At 37.2% G+C, this 18,578-nt stretch overlaps 1 protein-coding gene across 2 annotated transcripts in view; it reads right to left on the reverse strand.

Annotated features, from left to right (window-relative positions):
- The window catches only part of SPATA5 (spermatogenesis associated 5), a 362,495-nt gene that overhangs the window by 218,056 nt on the left and 125,861 nt on the right, over positions 1–18,578 (reverse strand). For both annotated transcript variants that reach the window (XM_011978251.1, XM_011978252.1), the window contains exon 14: positions 5,003–5,129. In XM_011978251.1, the coding sequence (XP_011833641.1) occupies positions 5,003–5,129 (127 nt within the window). The remainder of the gene's footprint in view (positions 1–5,002; positions 5,130–18,578) is intronic.

An 18,578-nucleotide genomic window follows, 5' to 3' on the forward strand; every position in this document is an offset into this window, starting at 1 on the left:
CCGTAACTACAGAATATATGCAGCACATTTAGGCAATGGTTCAAAATAAGAGGGAATCAGTGAATAAAAAGAGGGATGTGAGGAAAGCATGGATAAAAGATATATATATATACACACATATATATACACACATATGTGTGTGTATATATATATATTTTGTGTGTGGTGGGGGAGGAATATAAAGAAAGTGATTTTGTATGAGGGACCCTGTATGGTGGATTCTTGTCCTAGAGTAAAGTAACTGGGTGTTTGAGAGGGAGACGGTGTAGGACAGGTCACAAGGTTCAGACATGTCAAGGATGGTATGTGTGGGTGATAATGGGGTTTGTGAAAGGGAATTTGTGAGGAGAATTTTGAGTATGACCGAAGGAAAACTGTTTGTGGTAGACTTTCTAGAAAATGGTCTAGGTGTTAGAGCCAGCTTTGCTTAAGGTATTAATTTGCTAACTTACTAGAATTTTTGCTTTTCAATTCTGTGATTTATGTCTTTTGAAAGCTTCTCAGATTTGTGTAACTCTCTCCTTTAGCTTTTTTGTCAGCTCCTGTGACTTGTTTCTTCTCTGGTTCTGACTGCTGTTATGGCCTGATACTAAAGTGTTTTGCCTCAGAGGTCTACAGGAACACTGTTTCCCCCAAGTATAGCTTGATTTGATGCTCTTGGTTTTTCTTGATATATAAACTTATTTTTAGCTTTTAATATTTGACTCCTATATTGCTTAAAATAGTTTTAAGCCACCTCCATTCCTCTCTGGCCTAAAATATTTAATTGGCTATAAGTCTTTTGACTTGTAAGTTCCCTGGCCAAAGGAAATCCTACAGAAACCTAAAAAACTAATTCAGGCCATGATGGGAAATAGTGAGTTGGACATACTTCACTATGCCACCCCTGCTCTTGGAATTTAGGCCAGGTTCAAAAGGCCTTTCAAAATTATGAAAATAAAATGTTGTCCTTTCCCACAAAGAAAAAAAGAGTTCCTCTGTTTAACCAGACTTAGTCTTAGTAAAAACTTAAAAAGAAAGATCCCCTGATGATCAATTACAATCCAAAATGGAAGGACCCCTATCAGGTATTATTAAGGACCTCCACTGCTACCAAACATTAGAGGATCACTAGCTGGGTACAGCTGTCCAGGATTAAACCTGTTTCTTGTAAGTCCCTGCAGGCATAAGAGGAAGACACCATAAGTAATCCTTACAAACCTCTAGAAGACTTAAAGCTATTATTTCACAAACACACAGATAAATAATGTGATGCTGTGGGTGGGCATAGGAGCATTAAGTTTTCTCTTCCTTCTAATTATAATTTTCTTGTTTAACCTCCTAGTAAAGTTTTTATCTTCTAAAGTCAACATAAAGATGATGCTGGCACAAGGCTTCCAATTCATCTTATCTTCTGACCCAGAAAATGAAAACATCCTGCTGTTGGGCTCCTTACATCAGGTATCTGGAGATTTTTACTCCTCCCATGCTAGGCAGTGCCTATGTTTATAAAATCAGCAGGAAGCACTTACAGAAGATAGACCTGTGCCCATCTGCAGCCCTTTAAGATTAAGGAGGAGTTTCTAATCTGAGGCGGGGGATGAGGTAGGAGACCAATAGGACTTGTTTTCTGGTGAAAACTCTGCTGAACAAAACAAGATCTAGTCCAGATGGGGCAAAGTGAAGAAACTGGCCAAAGCCAGCAGATGGCAATAAAAGCGATCTCTAGCGGAGCTCAATGCTCATTGGCATAAGACATTGCCACCAGAACCATGGCAGTAAACAAATATGGCAGCGACTCAAAGGTTACCACCCCTTTCCATGGCAGTGACCCAGAAGTTACCCTTTTGTAGACTCAATTTGTGTTAACTCACCCTTTAATTTACATGTAAATGAAAGTAGGCATAAGTGAGTATAAATACAGTTGCCAAAAGCCCATAACTTGCCAACTCTGGGTGCACTGCTTATGAGTCAGCCCTGCACTACAAGGGGCAGTACCAATCAATAAAAGATTGCTGTCTAACACCACCATCAGGCTCTTGAATTCTTTCCTGGGTGTAGCCAAGAACCCTCCTAGGCTATGCCCCAATTCTGGGGCCGGCCTGTCCTGTATCACCCTGATAGAAACATACCTTCTCCCACTTATTCAATCAAATGCTAATCTAGGTGCTACTGTGAAGGGCTTTTGCAGGATCCTGAATCAGCTGACTTCAAGGTCCAGAGATTTTTTCTCAGTAAGACTAACCTCATCAGATGAGCGCTCCAGAAGGACAGGGCTTTTCCTGGCAAAGGAAATTTGCAGTGTGACAGGGATAAAACATAATGGAGTTTTCCATTACTGTTTCTGATGGTGGAGGAGGCTGTGTGGCAAGGAATGTGGGTAGTCTCTAGGAGCTGAGAGTGGCTCCTAGCTGACATCAGGTAAGGTAATTGTCTTTAGTCCTCAGCCCCAATCACAAGTGAGTTGTGCCACAATCATGTGAGCTTAGAAACATGAACTCCTAATGAGAATGCACTCTAGCCAACACTGTGTTTTCGGTCTTTAGTTTAAATCCTGAGCAGACAAACTAGTCATAAGGTGCCCATCTTCTAACCTAAGAAATGTGAACTAACAAATGGGTGTGAAGCTGCTAAATTTGGGGTAATTTGTTACACAGCAAGAAAACAACAATGCAAGCACTAAACAGGGCAAGTCAGACAGCTTGATTTAGAAAAATGCAGTTAAGTTTATTGTAAGCCTTACATCCTACTTCAAGAAATATATCTAATATCGAGGACATCCAACATTAGGAAGTCAAAGAAGGCTATTATCAGATTAGGCTGTAGTGACAAAAATCCTAAGACATTTTAGAGCTTATTAACCACAGGGAAACCAGGAAATAAATATCATAAAAATACAATGAATTCTTACCAGGAGAAGATTTTTGATTCAGCACCTTTATTTGTGAAACCAGAGGCAGAATTAGGTAAACTTTAAGGCTCTTTCAGCAGTTTCTACAGTCCTTGTTAAGATACAGTCTTATACTTTGTATAGACTTCAGAGATGCCTTAACACCAACCCAGTTTCTATAAATACTGAGAACTCACCTATCTTCTAATAAAATACCGCATCAGTAAGGGAATTTCTTTTTTAAGGTCCAAAGCTTTCCTTCATTTAACCAAAGGATCTTTACCACATAGCAAAATACCTAACCAAAGCAAGGTTTTCTTGCCACATAATAGTTACATTCAAAGGGGTCTTTTTTAAAAATCACATTTTTTAAAACTGAAAGTATGTGTATATGTATACAGGAAGAAAGTAGCTCATGAAGTCATACACAAGGCAATAATGCTAACAACAACAAAAAAGGGAAACTGGTTCATGCTCTGAGAGCAAATGTTTACTCAACTTAAATCCTTATAAAATATTACATATTAGATATAAATGAGGCACTTAAATTACTGAACTCCTTTATTAAATTATGACCTAGGGAAAAAGTGGTAATAACAGTTTAAAAGGATTGGCTTTTGCTATAAAGACACATGCACACGTATGTTTATTGCAGCACTATTCACAATAGCAAAGACTTGGAATCAACCCAAATGTCCATTAGTGACAGACTGGATTAAGAAAATGTGGCACATATACACCATGGAATACTATGCAGCCATAAAAAAGGATGAGTTTGTGTCCTTTGTAGGGACATGGATGCAGCTGGAAACCATCATTCTCAGCAAACTATCGCAAGAACAGAAAACCAAACACCGCATGTTCTCACTCATAGGTGGGAACTGAACAATGAGATCACTTGGACTCAGGAAGGGGAACATCACACACCGGGGCCTATTGTGGGGAGGGTGGAGGGTGGAGGGATGGCATTGGGAGTTCTACCTGATGTAAATGATGAGTTGATGGGTGCTGATGAGTTGATGGGTGCAGCACACCAACAGGGCACATGTATACATATGTAACAAACCTGCATGTTCTGCACATGTACCCTAGAACTTAAAGTATAATAAAAATAAATAAATAAATAAAGGATTGGCTTTGCACCTATACTACTTAATTTAATGTAACAGCCTGAGTAACTTCTTTAAAAAAATAGAAGAATCCATTATTTTTATTCTAATTGCTTTAAAAACAACAATCAGGACAGTACTTCTTCAAAGTTACTGTGTTGATGGTAACTGGAGTCTAACTAGTACTTGCTAAATAGCTAGAATGTACCTTCATATAGATGAAAATGTTGAAAACTCTGGAAGAATACATTAGATGAAACAAAGAATTCCAAAGAAATCTAAAACTTCAATTCTCTAGAGAAATATGTTATAAGTAAGATACAAGATGGAGGAGTAGATATTGAAGAGTTATGACTCACAAGAAATGGTCCTTACTGAACCATAAGAAATAAAAATGTAAATAAAAGCTTTCCTTTGTTCTCTTAATTTCCTTTAGTTTAAGATCCTTTGTAGGACAGCTCTCTGGGTGGTCTTGGAATGACCCAGTTCTCTCTCCCCCCTCATAGCTCTCAAGAATAACTGCAGCATGTGCAGGACATGCAACATCCTGAGACAGGGAGGGACTGGTTGGAACAGCCCAGGTTCTACTCCAGTCCTCCCCTAGAAACTCCAACACTTTAGCCCAGTGAGTCTCACATCCTCAGTGTATAAAACCCAGAACAGGGTGCCTTCCAGAGGCCCTCAGCTGCACTGCAAGTGGGGCACATGCAGTCAAGATTCCATTCACCCTGGGCAGCTTTCCTGAATCTTGAGAGACTGGCTTGCAACGAATCCTAGGCTTCTGTTGTATCTTGCTGCCTATCTGTAAGTGGTAAACTTGCTTCGTATAACTTGTATGCAAGAATGTTCTGTCTTACCAGACTCAGACAAAATGGTAACCAGTCCACAGTGAACCTGCTTCACATTCTTCAATATCCTCTAAATGAAATACCGATTAGAAAGTAATCTGACAAAAACAAAAACCTGACAAAATCAAACGAACCAGTTCTTGATTTTATAATATCCACAATGCCTTCTCTCTTACCTTGTCTATCCTATCTGGTCGGTTAGTAGCTGCCAAAATGGTCACATCCTTTAGCTGTTCAATCCCATCCATTTCTGTTAAGAGCTGAGCCAAAACACGATCAGCCACATTCCCAGCACCTAAAGAACTGATTTTGAAAATACAGTTTAAAAAATATCTTTAACCTATCTTCAAATACTATATCGATTAATTTTTAAAGGTTCTGTAGTCTATAACAAGAAAAACCATGTCTATTTTCAAATATGAAGTATGCCTTTGAGACTTTACTGTATTATCATATCCCAAAACAAACTGTATTCAAATCATTTATTTTCCTCTGTCATCAACCATGTTCATTTTCATTCCAAAACTAAAATATTTAAGTAAATGTCAGAAATAAAAGCACTGAAAAACAAGATATAAGATTATTTAAAATAGTTCATCAAATACATAGAGAATTGTTCAATCAATGTTTATATTCTGCATGGTAAATATGTTGACAGAAATTAGGAATAAAAAACTGAGTAAGATGCAAACTCATTCCTCTCATGAAACCTAAAGTCTATGTGAAATAAAAAACTCATTACACATCCATAACAACCAGGATATTTCTCATGTTTCTTCATAAATATTAAGAATATTTTTAAAATACATCAGAAGGTAGGTAATCACCACAATCCCCATTTTTTGAGAAATAGGCAAAGAAAGCATGCTAGGTTTTTTCCATTAGTTTATGTATCAAGTTAATTACAAAGTCAGTTCTAAACACACTATCCTTTATTTTAACTTCATGTCCTTTGACCACAAAAAAATTACTAAAGTTTTTAAGAAATAAACTTGGGCCAGGCGCAGTGGCTCACACCTGTAAACCTTTGGGAGGTCAAGGCAGGTGGGTCACTTGAGGCCAGGAGTTCAAGATCAGCCTGGCCAACATGGCCAAACCCCATCTCTACTAAAAAAAAAATTTAAAAAATTAGTCAGGTGTGGTGGCATGCACATGTAATCCCAGCTATTCAGGAGGCCGCGGCATGAGAATATCTTGAACCTGGGAGGTGGAGGTTGCAGTAGGCAGAGATCATGCCACTGCACTCCAGCCTGGGGAACAGAGTGAGATCCTGTCCCCACCCCTCCCCCAAAAAAGAAGTAAACTCAACAGATCCTACTAATGAACAAAACCCTGTATGACACAATCAAAATGTGCAAAACAATTCTCATTAGCAATAGCTTAGATTTCCTCCAAGACCAATTGGAATTGATAAATACGTAATAAAGAACTGAGTGGACAACTATAGAGTAACACAGCATTGTAAGTGTATTAAACATGTAAATTCAATCAGATGCACTTAGGTGGAAGAGGACGTAAAGTAGAAGGAGACACACACCCAATAGCTTTGTTAGCACCTGTGACAAAGAAGGGTACCTCAGTATAATCATCATGTAATATATTTAATAATAAGGTAATCAGCACCTCTAAATGACAGTATTTAGACCTCAACATGCATTATAAGTTCAAAAATTTGACTTAGTGCATCCACAGGAGAGTAGCTGCTAACTCACACTAATCAAATGCACACGAGGTAGTCATACAAATCACTATGCTAATTTATTAATTTACATGGTTTTCTCCAGTATTTAAAATATATGGGACTAAAGAGTACTTGCAAAGTCAATGAGAACTGTTTCGGGCACTAATTCGTGCAAGTAGCTACTCTGTCAGTACACAAATTTGCTTATTTGACTGTACGTAAGAATAAACATTGAACACTATAAACAAATGGATTCTATGTCTGTATTACACCGTTCTCACACTGCTATAAAGAACTACCTGAGACTGGGTAATTTATGAAGAGAACAGTATTAATTGATTCACAATTCCACTTAACAGCAAGCATGACCGGGAGACCTCAGGAAACTAACAATTATGGCTGAAGGAGAAGAAGCAGCAAGGACTTTCTTCACATGGCAGGAGGAAAGAGAGAGAGAGCAAGAAGGGGTAAGTGCCACACACTTTTAAATCATCAGATCTCATAAGATCTCACTCACTATCATGAGAAATGCAAGGCGGAAATCTGCCCCCATGATCCAATCACCTCCCACCATGAGGATCTTCTTAGATCCTCCAACATACAGGGATTACAATTTGATGTGAGATCTGGGTGGAGACGCAGAGCCAAACACTATCAACACCCTTCAAAAGATTCTCCATAATATAACTTTTCCACATGAGAGTTTAACTGTCAAGTAGAAACACAGTTGGCAAAAGCTTTAGGAGGTCTTTCATAATTACTACAAGCATAGTAAATATTTCAGGCTGCCAATAAATTACATCAGAGGCCTTTAATTGTATCTACTCTGAGAATCACTTGTGATTCTATACCAGAAAAAACTCAGGAAGGTGATATGGACTGGTCTCAGGAGAGTCAAGGTGGGCTGTCATAAGAAAGATGGTTTCTAAGGTAAAACCTAAAAACTTGGTGGGTATCAGGCAAATAAAGGGTGAAAGGAAGGAAAGAAAGAGAACACAGGATACTAAAAACTGGATAAAGTGCACAATGGCTCAGCATAACAGTAAAGTGAAAACATAAAAGATAGTATAGAAAAATAAACCAAGGCTGAATAACAAAGACCTTGTTATCCAAATCACGGAGTTTGGATTTTACGCTACGGTTAATGAGATGTTTCAACTACAGACATGACCTAATCACATCTGTGTTTTTGAGAAACACCATGGTTGCTTGCAGTGTAGAGAAGAGACAATAAAAGGACAGTATTGGTCCAATTTCTGGCCCAGAATGTTAAGAGCTTGGAAGTCTTCACTCTGTCCTAAGAGTAAGTAAAAAGCTGAACAAACTGAAAAACCAACTCTTCTTAGATCCATCATATTAGTAAGGTCACAGGGCAAATCATTGCCCCCAAAATTGGAGAGACAGACAACCCAGGTACAGAAAATCACAACTTTCTGGAGCAGAAATCCACAAAGAGAAACCTCCATGAGAGCCAGTGCCAGGGTAGGAAAACCGGAAATGTAATTAACAAACTGCTGGGGGTTCAGTGTTTGACAAGTCTGAGAGTCGTAGAGCGGGGTCCCTCACACATTTGTGAGTTTTATCTTCAGGAACTACACCAGCTTCTCACAGTGAAGATCTGAGAAAAATCCCCCTGTGCTTCAGGCAGGGGGAAGGAAAAATACCCATTGTGAAATACACTAGAGCGCTCTCTTCTTAAAAAGGACTGCTCCTCAAGAGAAAATGTTTTCCCAGAGCTTATGTTATTGAGGTTTTATTAGAGACCAACTGATCCAGAAGAAGAGAAATACCCAACTTTAGCCCTCTCTAGCCTTTCCTATGGGAGAATGAAAATAAAAAACTCCAGCTTCGTCTAGCCATCCTGTCCCACCTAAGGGGAGAAAATTGTGAAGTTCACAGTCCAAGACAAACTAAAAGACTGAGACCTAATCATAGGACCATGGAACTCTCCTTCAAATACTCTTCCCCACACCTTACCAGTATATCACTAAAGCCCCATTTACTGCAGTTCATTTTATCCTGTATATCATGTCTGGCTATCAAAGAAAGATTACAAGGCCTACTAAGAGGGAAATATCACAGTTTGAAGAAATTGAGTACACATCAAAACCAAAGTCAAATGTGGCAGAAGCACTAGAAGTATCAGACCAGCATTTTTTTTAAAAACTACGATTAACATGTTAAGGATTCTAATGGACAAAGTAGACAACAAGTAAGAAACGATGAGTAATGTAAGCAGAGAGATGGAAATTCTAAGCGAGAATCAAAAAGAAATGCTATCAAAAAGAAATGCTAGACATTAAAAGCACTGTAACAGAAATACAGATTACATCTGATGGGCTCATTAGTCAACTGAAAACAGCTGAGGAAAGAATCGCTGCACTTAAGGATATGTATATACAAACTTCCAAAAATGAAATGCAAGGATAAAGAAAGCTTTATAAAAACAAAATACTGGACTAGATTTAAAAAACAATAATAAAACCACACAGAGAACAGAACTAATATTTGAAGAAATATTCACTGAGAATTTCCCCAGATTAATGTCAGATACACATCCAGGAAGCCCAGGGAACACTGAGCAGAATAAATGTAAAAACAAACAAACAAACAAAAAAAGCTACACATAGGTAGAAAATCAAAGATTTTTCAAAAACCTTTAAGAAGTCACATGTCGAGGGGTGGGGACCACCTTACTTACAGAAGAGCAAGAATTACATTAACTTCTCCTCAGAAACCATGTGAGCAAAAAGAAAGTGAAATGAAATATTTAAATTACTGAGAGAAAAAACCCACCAATGTATAATTTTATATCCTGCAAAAACATCCTTCAAAAGTGAAGGAGAAAAATTTTCTCAAATAAAAGTAAGGAATTTGTTGCCAGTAGACGTGCCTTACAAGAAATGTTTAAAGTTCTTCAGAAAGAAGAAAACTAATATAGGTCAGAAATTTTGATCTATATAAAGAAAGAGAAAGAAGAAATGAAGAAGATAAAAATTTTAATTTTTCCTACTTTTAACTGATCTAACAAAAGTTTGTTCAAAATAAGAAGAACAATGTATTTGATACCTATAGTTTGTGGACAAGTGAAATGAATGACAAAAATGATACAAGGGACATAGGAAGGATAACTTAGGAATATTTTGTTATTATAAGGTACTTGCACTACCTGTGAAGTGAACAGGGCTATTTGAAAGTAGAAATATATTGCAAAACTTAGGGTTAACAACTGAAAAACAAACAAAAAAACCCAAAAAACTTTACAGTCTAAGAAAAGAGATAAAATAACATAAAATGCTCAATTAAAGCCATGAAAGAGAAGAAGAAAAAATGGGAATGAAGAACAAGGGCAACTAATAGAAAACAGTAACAAATATGGTAGATATTAATCCAACCATATCAATAATCACATTACACATCAATTGCCTAAATGCACCAATTAAAGACCAGAGATTGAATGAATAAAAAAAAGAGACCTAACTATATATTGTTTACAAGAAACCCACTTTACCATAAAAAACAAATATAGTTTAAAAATAAAAGAATGAAGAGAGACGTACAATGCTAACACTAAACCAAAGAAAGCTGGAGTGGCTATATTGATTCCAGACACAGCAGACTTCAAGCATGCAAAATTCTCAGAGACCAAAAGGGGTATTATATAATGATAAAGGGGTAAACTGTCTAAGAAGACAGAACAATCCTTAATGTGTATTCATCTAATAACAAATCAGCAAAACATGTGAGGCAAAAAATAATAGAACTACAAGGAGAAGCAGATGAATATGCTATTATAGCTGAAAACTTCAACATCCCTTTATTAGAAATAGACAGATCCAACAGGCAAAAAAAAAAAAAAAATTAGTAAGAACATAGTTGAACTACATAGCAATTCAACTGGATATAACTTATATCTATAAACAGCCAACACATTCTTCATAAACTCAGAACATTCACTAAGACAGACCACATTCTTGTCCATACAACACACATGAACAAATTTAAAAGAAATCATAGAATGTCTGCTTTCAGACCAAAATAGAATTAAACTAAAAGTTAACAGCAAACAGCTAAAAAACAAAAATTCCAAAATACTTAAAGACTGAACAACACACTTGTAATACATAGGACAAAAAAGAAACTTCAAGAGAAATTTAAAAAACTTTTTAGGCCAGGTGCAGTAGCTCACGCCTATAATCTCAGAACTTTGGGAGGCCAAGGTGGGAGGATTTCTTGAAGCCAGGAGTTCGAGACCTGCTTTAGCAAAAGAGTGAGACCCCATCTCCATAAAAAATAAAATAAATGCAGCTGAGCATGGTGATGCATGTCTGTAGTTGTAGCTAGTTGGGAGGCTGAGACAGGAGGATCACTCGAGCCAGGGAGGTTGAGGCTTTAGTGAGCTGTGATTGCACAACTACACTGTGGTGTGGACAACAGAGTAAGACCCTGTCTGTCTCTCTTTCTCTCTCTCTCTAAATACACACACACACACACACACACACACGCACACATTGATAGATACACTATTTAGTTTTATAGATCTATATCTATAAATATATAGAAAAAGAAATAGAACTTATCAAAGTTCTATTGTCTATAAATATATAGATAAAGAAAATAGAACTTATCAAAATTTATCGATGCAGAGAAAGTACTTAAAGCAAAACTTACAGTATTGAATGTATATATTAGAGAAGAAGATCTAAAATCAATACTAAGCTTCCACCTTAAGCAACCAGAAGAGAAAACTAAAATAAGCAAAACGAAAGAAATAATAAAAATTTGAGCAGAAATCAATGAAATCTAAAATAGGAAGTAAAAAGAAAAAAACAATGAAACTAAAAGTTGGATCTTTCAGAGAATCAATAAAATCAATAAGCCTCTATCCAGGCTATCTAAGAAAAAAAGAGAAAAGACATAAATTCCTAATATCAGATATGACAGAGGACACATCACTACAGATCTTATACATACTAAAAGGATAATTTTAAAAAACGAAGACATCCTATGCCCCAAAATTTGATAACCTAGATGAAACGAATAAATTCCTTTAAAAAATTCAATCTGCCAAAACCCACACAAGAATAGACAAATTGAATAGGCCTGTGTCTGTTAAAGAAATTAAATAAATAATTAATAACCTTTCAAAACAGAAAGCACAAAACCCAGATAGTTTCCTGGTGAATTCAACCAAACATTTAAGGACAAAGTTATACCAGCTCTCTAATCTCTTTTAGAAAACAGAAGCAGAGGGAATACTTCCTAACTCATTTTATGAAGCCACAATTAGACGAATACCAAAACCAAACAAAGATATCACAAAAAAAGAAAACTACACACAAATATTGCCCATAAGCATAGATGCAACAATCCTCAACAAAATCTTACCAAATCAAATCCAGCAACATGTAAAAATAATTATGAGGTGGGAGGATTACATTAGCCCAGGAGTTCAAGAATGCAGTGAGCTATGATTGTGCCACTACACTCCAGCTTGGGCGACAGACTGAGACCCTGTCTCTTAAAAAAAAATACAAAGAAAAAAAGAATAATTATATGCCATAAGCAAGTGGGATTTATTCCAGGTACACAAGGCTAGTTTAACATCTGAAAATATTACATTACAATTGATGTTAGAACTGATGTAACATTACATCCATTAATTTAATCCATCACATCAACAGACTGAGGAAAAAAAAATCTCATAATTATATAAATAGATGAAGAAAATATTTGACACAAAATCCAATACCCATTATTGGTTTAAAAAAAAAAAAAAATCTCTCGGCAAACTAGGAATGGAGCCGAATTTCCTCAATTTGATAAGGAACAGCTACAAAAAACCTACAGCTAACATCATACTTAATGGTGAGAAATTAGAAGCTTTCCTGCTATGATTAAGAACAAGACAAGGATTAAAAAGTGTTTCAAATTAAAAACACATTATTTAAAAACCACATTATCGTTTACATTAGCACCACAAAAAACTGAGTTATAACTCTAACAAAATTTGTACAAAATCTGTATGAGAAAAAATACAAACACTAATGAAAGAAAATGGAGAAAATCTAAATAAGTGAAGAGATATTCCACGGAAAGATTCAACACTGTTAAGATGTCAATTCTTTTCAACTTGATCCATAGATTCAGTGCAATACCAACCAAAATCCCAACAAGTTATTGTGTGAATATTGACAAACCCATTATAAAGTTTATACTGAAAGCCAAAAGATCCAGAATAGCTAATTCAATATTGAAGGAAAAGAACAAAGTTGCAGGACTGACAGTATCCAAATTCAAGACTACCTATAAAGCGACAGTAATCAAAACAGTGTGGTACTGGCAAAAAAAAAAAAAAGAGAGAGAGAGAGACAAAGTGATCAACAGAACAGAACAGAGAGCCTAGAAATAGACCCACATAAATACGGCTGGCTGATCTTTGGCATAGTAGCAAAGGCAATACAAGGGAGCAAAGATGGTCCTTTTAACAAATGATGCTGGAACAAATGTACATCCGTATGCAAAAAAAATGAATCTAGACACACTCCTTACACTTATTCCAAAAACTGACTCGGAGTGGATTACAGACCTACATGTAAAACATAAACTATAAAACACCTAGAAGACAGCGTAAGAGAAAACCAAGATGACCTTGGGTATGGAAATGACTATTTAGGTACAATGGCAATGACATCCTCCACAAATAAAACAACTGATAAACTGGTCATTATTAAAACAAAAACCTTGTGCTCTGTAAAAGACAACATCAAGAAAACGAGAAGGCAAGCCACAGACTGGGAGAAAATATCTGCGAAAGACATCTGATAAAGACTGTTATCTAAAACATACAAAGAATTCTTAAAACTCGACAAGCAAACAAGCAGATTAAAAAATGGGCCAAAAAATGAACAAACACTTCACCAAAGAAAATAGGCAAACAACAAGCATATGAAAAGATGGTCAACATCATATATCATTAGGGAATGGCAAATAAAAACAGTAAAATACCATTACGCATCCATTAGAATGGCCCAAATCAGGAAATTTGCCAACACCAAAGGCTGATGAAGCTGTGGAGCAACAGAAACTTTCATTCACTGCTGATGGGAATACAAAACGGTACAACCACTCTGGAAGATAGTTTGGAAGTTCCAAAAATAAACTCTCAGAAAACTAAAAATACTCTTACCATAGGTTCCAGCAATTGCGTTCCGGAATATTTATCAAAAGGAATAGAAAACTTATGTCCACACAAAAACTTGCACACAGATGTTCCTAGAAGCTTTATTCACAGTTTTCATAACTTGGAAGCAACCAAGATGTCCTTCAATAGGTGAATGGGTGAACTGTGGTAGGTCCGGACAACGGAATATTATTCTGTGCTAAAAGGAAATCAGCTACCAAGTTATGAGAAGGCATGGAGGAATATTAAATGCATACTACTACATGAAAGCATCCAATCTGGAAAAACTACATATTGCATTACTCCAACTATAGGAACACTGCATAGGAATGTATAGGACATTCCAAAAGAGACAAAACTACGTAGATATAAAAGGATCAGTTGCCAGGTGTTAGGGAGGAGGCAGAGATGAATAGGGATGGCACAAAGGATTTTTAATGCAGTCGAACTATTCTGTACTACAGTATAATGGCGGATACATGTTATTACACATTCATCCAAACCCACAAAATATACAACATCAAGAGTTAACCTTAATGTTAACTACAGACTTTGGGTGAAAATATTGTGTCAATGTAGGTTTATAGATTGTAACAAATGTTATCACTGTCCCACAGGATGTTAATAGTTGGAGAGGCTGTGTGTTTCTGGAGACAGAATATATAAGAGAACTATGTACTTTCCACTCAATGTTGGTGTGAACCTAAAACTACTCTTAAAGAAAACTCTATTTAGAAATAAATAAATAAATTTAAGAGTACTATTGATGTCAGTCGATTAGAAAAATGTTGGAGCAATCCAGGATGGATAGTTAGCTGTCTGAATCAAAATCATGGCAAAAGAGACAAAAGTGGATATATGTGAGAAATATTAAGGAAATACAATCAATAGGACTAATTAATGTCTCCATGGAGTCACTGGATGGAAAAAAACTTTAACTGTAAACATGGCGGGATGTCCTGTGGGACAACTGGAAATTTAGATATTTAGATTTAGAAAGAGGTATAAAATGTGAATACAAATTGTACCAGTCCTTGTCATAAAGGTGGTACCTGGAGAATGGAAATAGATCACCTAGAAAAAGTATAGCATGAGAAGAAAGGTAAACGTATAATGAACAGAATGTTAATACCAGTATTTTAGGTACAGGAAGTGATAGAGGAATTAGCAAAGGAGAAGGGGTGTGCAATAGTCAGCTGGGGCTGCCAGAGCAAAACAACATAACTCGAGTGGTTATAAACAACAGAAATTATTTTCTCACATTCAGGTGGATGGAAGTCCAAGGTCAGCATGCCAGAATGGGCAAGTTCTAGCGAGAGCTCTCTTATTGGCTTGCAGGTGGCTGCCTTCTCGCTGTGTCCTCAGATGGCACAGACTGAGTGAAAACACAAACTCAAGAGAGAGCGCTAGCTCTCTGCTACCTCCTGTTATAAAGGCACTAATCCCATCATGTGGGAACTACCCTTATGACTTCATCTAATCCTAATTACCTCCCAAAGGCTTCATCTCTAAATACCATCACATTGGGGGTTATGGCTTTAATATATGAATTTTAGGGATACCAGAGAAGAGGGAAGGAAAACAAGGAATAAAGGGGATAGTGTTTCAAGAAAGTTGGAGTTGGCCAGGTGCGGTGGCTCATGCCTGTAATCCCAGCACTTTGGGAGGCCGAGGCAGGTGGCTCACAAAGTCAGGAGATTGAGACCATCCTGGCTAAGATGGTAAAACCTCATCTCTACTAAAAATATAAAAAATTAGCTGGGTGTGGTGGCATGCGCCTATAGTCCCAGTTACTCATGAGGCTGAAGCAGGAGAATTGCTTGAACCCGGGAAGTGGAGGCTGCAGTGAGCCGAGACCTCGCCACTGCATTCCAGCCTGGGCAAGAAGACTAAAACTGCATCTCAAAAAAAAAAAACAAAACAAAACAAAACAAAAAGCTGGAGTTAACTGTGTCAAATGTTTCTGAGTCAAGCAAAGAAATAAAAAATAACAACTGGATTTATCAATAGGAGGGTTATACTCCTAGCACTGGTGAGGGTTACACATCAACAAAAAAAATTGTTAACCTGACTACACTACTAGTAATACTGACTACACCATTAGAAACCAAAAATTCTTCTAGTTTTTGTGCCCTACCTACAGGAGTTCATGTAACATAACTAAATAGTTCCAAAGGAATGGCCTACTTTCATCAAAAGACAAAATCCTGGGCCATGCCACATCTAATTTATGCATGCTATTGCTTGCTTTCCCTTCTAACAGGAGCTACATCCAAATAATGTCAGATCCTATCCTTAATTATATATATCCTCTCTTTTTCTTCCAGTGAATTAGTAAGATGGCCAAGTGTCTTACTGGAAAGTGTGAATGTATTACTTGAGCTTACCAACAAGTAAAAAAGTAGCTAAGTAAGTTTTATCTCATGTTAGGCAAAGATCATTGTGGCATGGCAGGAGGAAGACTGGAAGAAAAATAAGGGGGATAAATTCATTAGAATGTATAACAATTCATTCAATTCAATTTATTCATTCAACAAACACTAGCTGGCAGGCACGATTTTAGGAAATAGAAATTGGAAGATTAAAGAAGGCTGTCCCTATTCCCTCAAGGAGTGTTGCATAAAGAGAACCCCTCATTCCTAACACCATTCCCCTCATAAAAACAGTAATAAACAACATGACAACTTCTTGAATAATGCAAAATAGAAGAAAATCAGAGCACAAAGGAGGACACTGGACAGTTCAAAAAGTCCCTAAGTGAAGGTAATCCTTACGCTAAACAAAGAACTGGTCGGAGGTAGCTGTTAGAAGACTGGTACTACAAGGGCTTTAATGTCTCATCTCTAAGTTTTTCCGCTATCCTGAAACAAAGGTTCAGAAACCCTGCTGTGCTTTAGAAGCACCCATGAATCTTTTAAAAAACAGATGCTAGGATAACAACCAAACCCACTGAGTCAATCTCTGTGCATCCTAGGAATCCAAAGGTACTTTTTGGTAGCCATCTCCATTCTAGATTGAAGTTGGAGACTACTGAACATTACCTGACATGACCTTGCACGTTACAGACACTTATAAATATTTATTGATAACCTGACTTGGGTCTTATGATGTGACCATTTATTTTAAAATTAGTTCTTCTACTAAGCCTATGTAAATCCATGCTGTTTACCTCTATACGATTCCAGATAAAAGTTTCAGTTCCAAACATTGATTAGCTATTATTAATGCACAAAAATAATGTTTTTAGGTGCACATTCAAAAGCAGCAAAATCAGTGTTTTGTACTACTGGGTATATGATTTCACAAACACTGCTAATACTACACACCTCATATGCACAATCTTTCATTCCTTGACATTCATTAAGGTTGAACTACAACTTCAGCAGAACAGGCTGATCTTGTGCTGTCTCTGCCTTCCAACAGTCAAAACAGATTTCTCTTATTTGAAACTTTTTGGTGGTTTAACAAACAAATGTTCAATGTCAGATATACAAAAGATAATGTGCTAGATGAAGAAAAGCATTAAATCAGGTGCACACAGAGAAAAAATCAGGAACAATCTAGCAGAAAAGACATGACAATTGTCACCCAATGCCCATTCAAGTGCCTTAACTAGAATGATCCCTGCTTTTAAATGAATCGTCCAATCCACTTCTGTTCCCCTCTCCCATGCTACTTTGTCATTAATATAATCTATATAAGATATGATTTTCTCTTACAAATAATGTGTGTTTTAGGAGACAATTCTCCATGGGTCTTTCACATTTCTTCAGTCTTATGAGCAAGGCACGAACTGGGGTGATGGAAATGTTCTGGAATTAGTGGTGATGGCTGCATAATATTGTAAACGTACTGAAGTACCACTGAATTGTACACTTAAAACGGTGAAGAACAAAAACAAGAAATAATGTCTCCCTCCAGAGCAAAGAGCAGGTTTGGTTAGAGCTTCGGAAGCTACACAATTTATCTACCTCCCTCAGGGGCAAAGGGCAAGCAACCTTACTTCCCAATATAAAAGATCTGAGTTAACCAAGAGTGGGATTCCTCTCCTGTAATGCAACCTACCAGATGTGCGGATATCCATATGGCCCATATGCATCACCTCTTTTGGATGCAGTGTAAAGGAGGAACTGATACAAACATACAGATATTCTTGCTGCTTGCTGTGCTGTGAATAATGAACTCATTTGTTTCTGACCCGTGAGCCTCATGGTTTCTGCCAGTATCCATGAAATGGTGGAAGGCTACTTGTTAGCCTTGAAGTATAACAAAATCTCAGATCTTTCACAGTTCTTGACTTAGATATCATGCAGGTAACAGAGCCAGTAAGTGGTTTTAAGACGGAAAAAAAGGGGCCAGGCATGGTGGCTCACGCCTGTAATCCCAGCACTTTGGGAGGCCAAGGCGGGCAGATCACAAGGTCAGGAGATTGAGACCATCCTGGCCAACATGGTGAAACCTCGTCTCTACTAAAAATACAAAGAAATAGCTGGGTGTGGTGGCATACACCTGTAGTCCCAGCTACTCAGGAGGCTGAGGCAAGAGAATGGTGTGAACTCGGGAGGCGGAGCTTGCAGTGAGTCGAGATCACGCCACTGCACTCGAGCCTGGGCAGCAAAGCGAGACTCTGTCCCCCCCCCAAAAAAAAGAAAAAAAATTTCATTTACACACACACACACCACACACACACACACACACACACACACAGCACAGGGTTTGAGTTTCCCCAAAATGATCTTGGGTAGAATAACTACTGCACCAGAAAAAACAAGTATAAATCTGTGGTACTTCTGAAACATCTAGATGGAAGTATTTTAAAGATAGATAGGCCTGAGTTCAGTCGATAATAGATAGTACTCAGTAGATATGCCTGAGTTCAAAATAAGGC

This window comes from Mandrillus leucophaeus, unplaced genomic scaffold (assembly GCF_000951045.1).
Source record: "Mandrillus leucophaeus isolate KB7577 unplaced genomic scaffold, Mleu.le_1.0 Scaffold191, whole genome shotgun sequence".
Taxonomy (NCBI): domain Eukaryota; kingdom Metazoa; phylum Chordata; class Mammalia; order Primates; family Cercopithecidae; genus Mandrillus; species Mandrillus leucophaeus.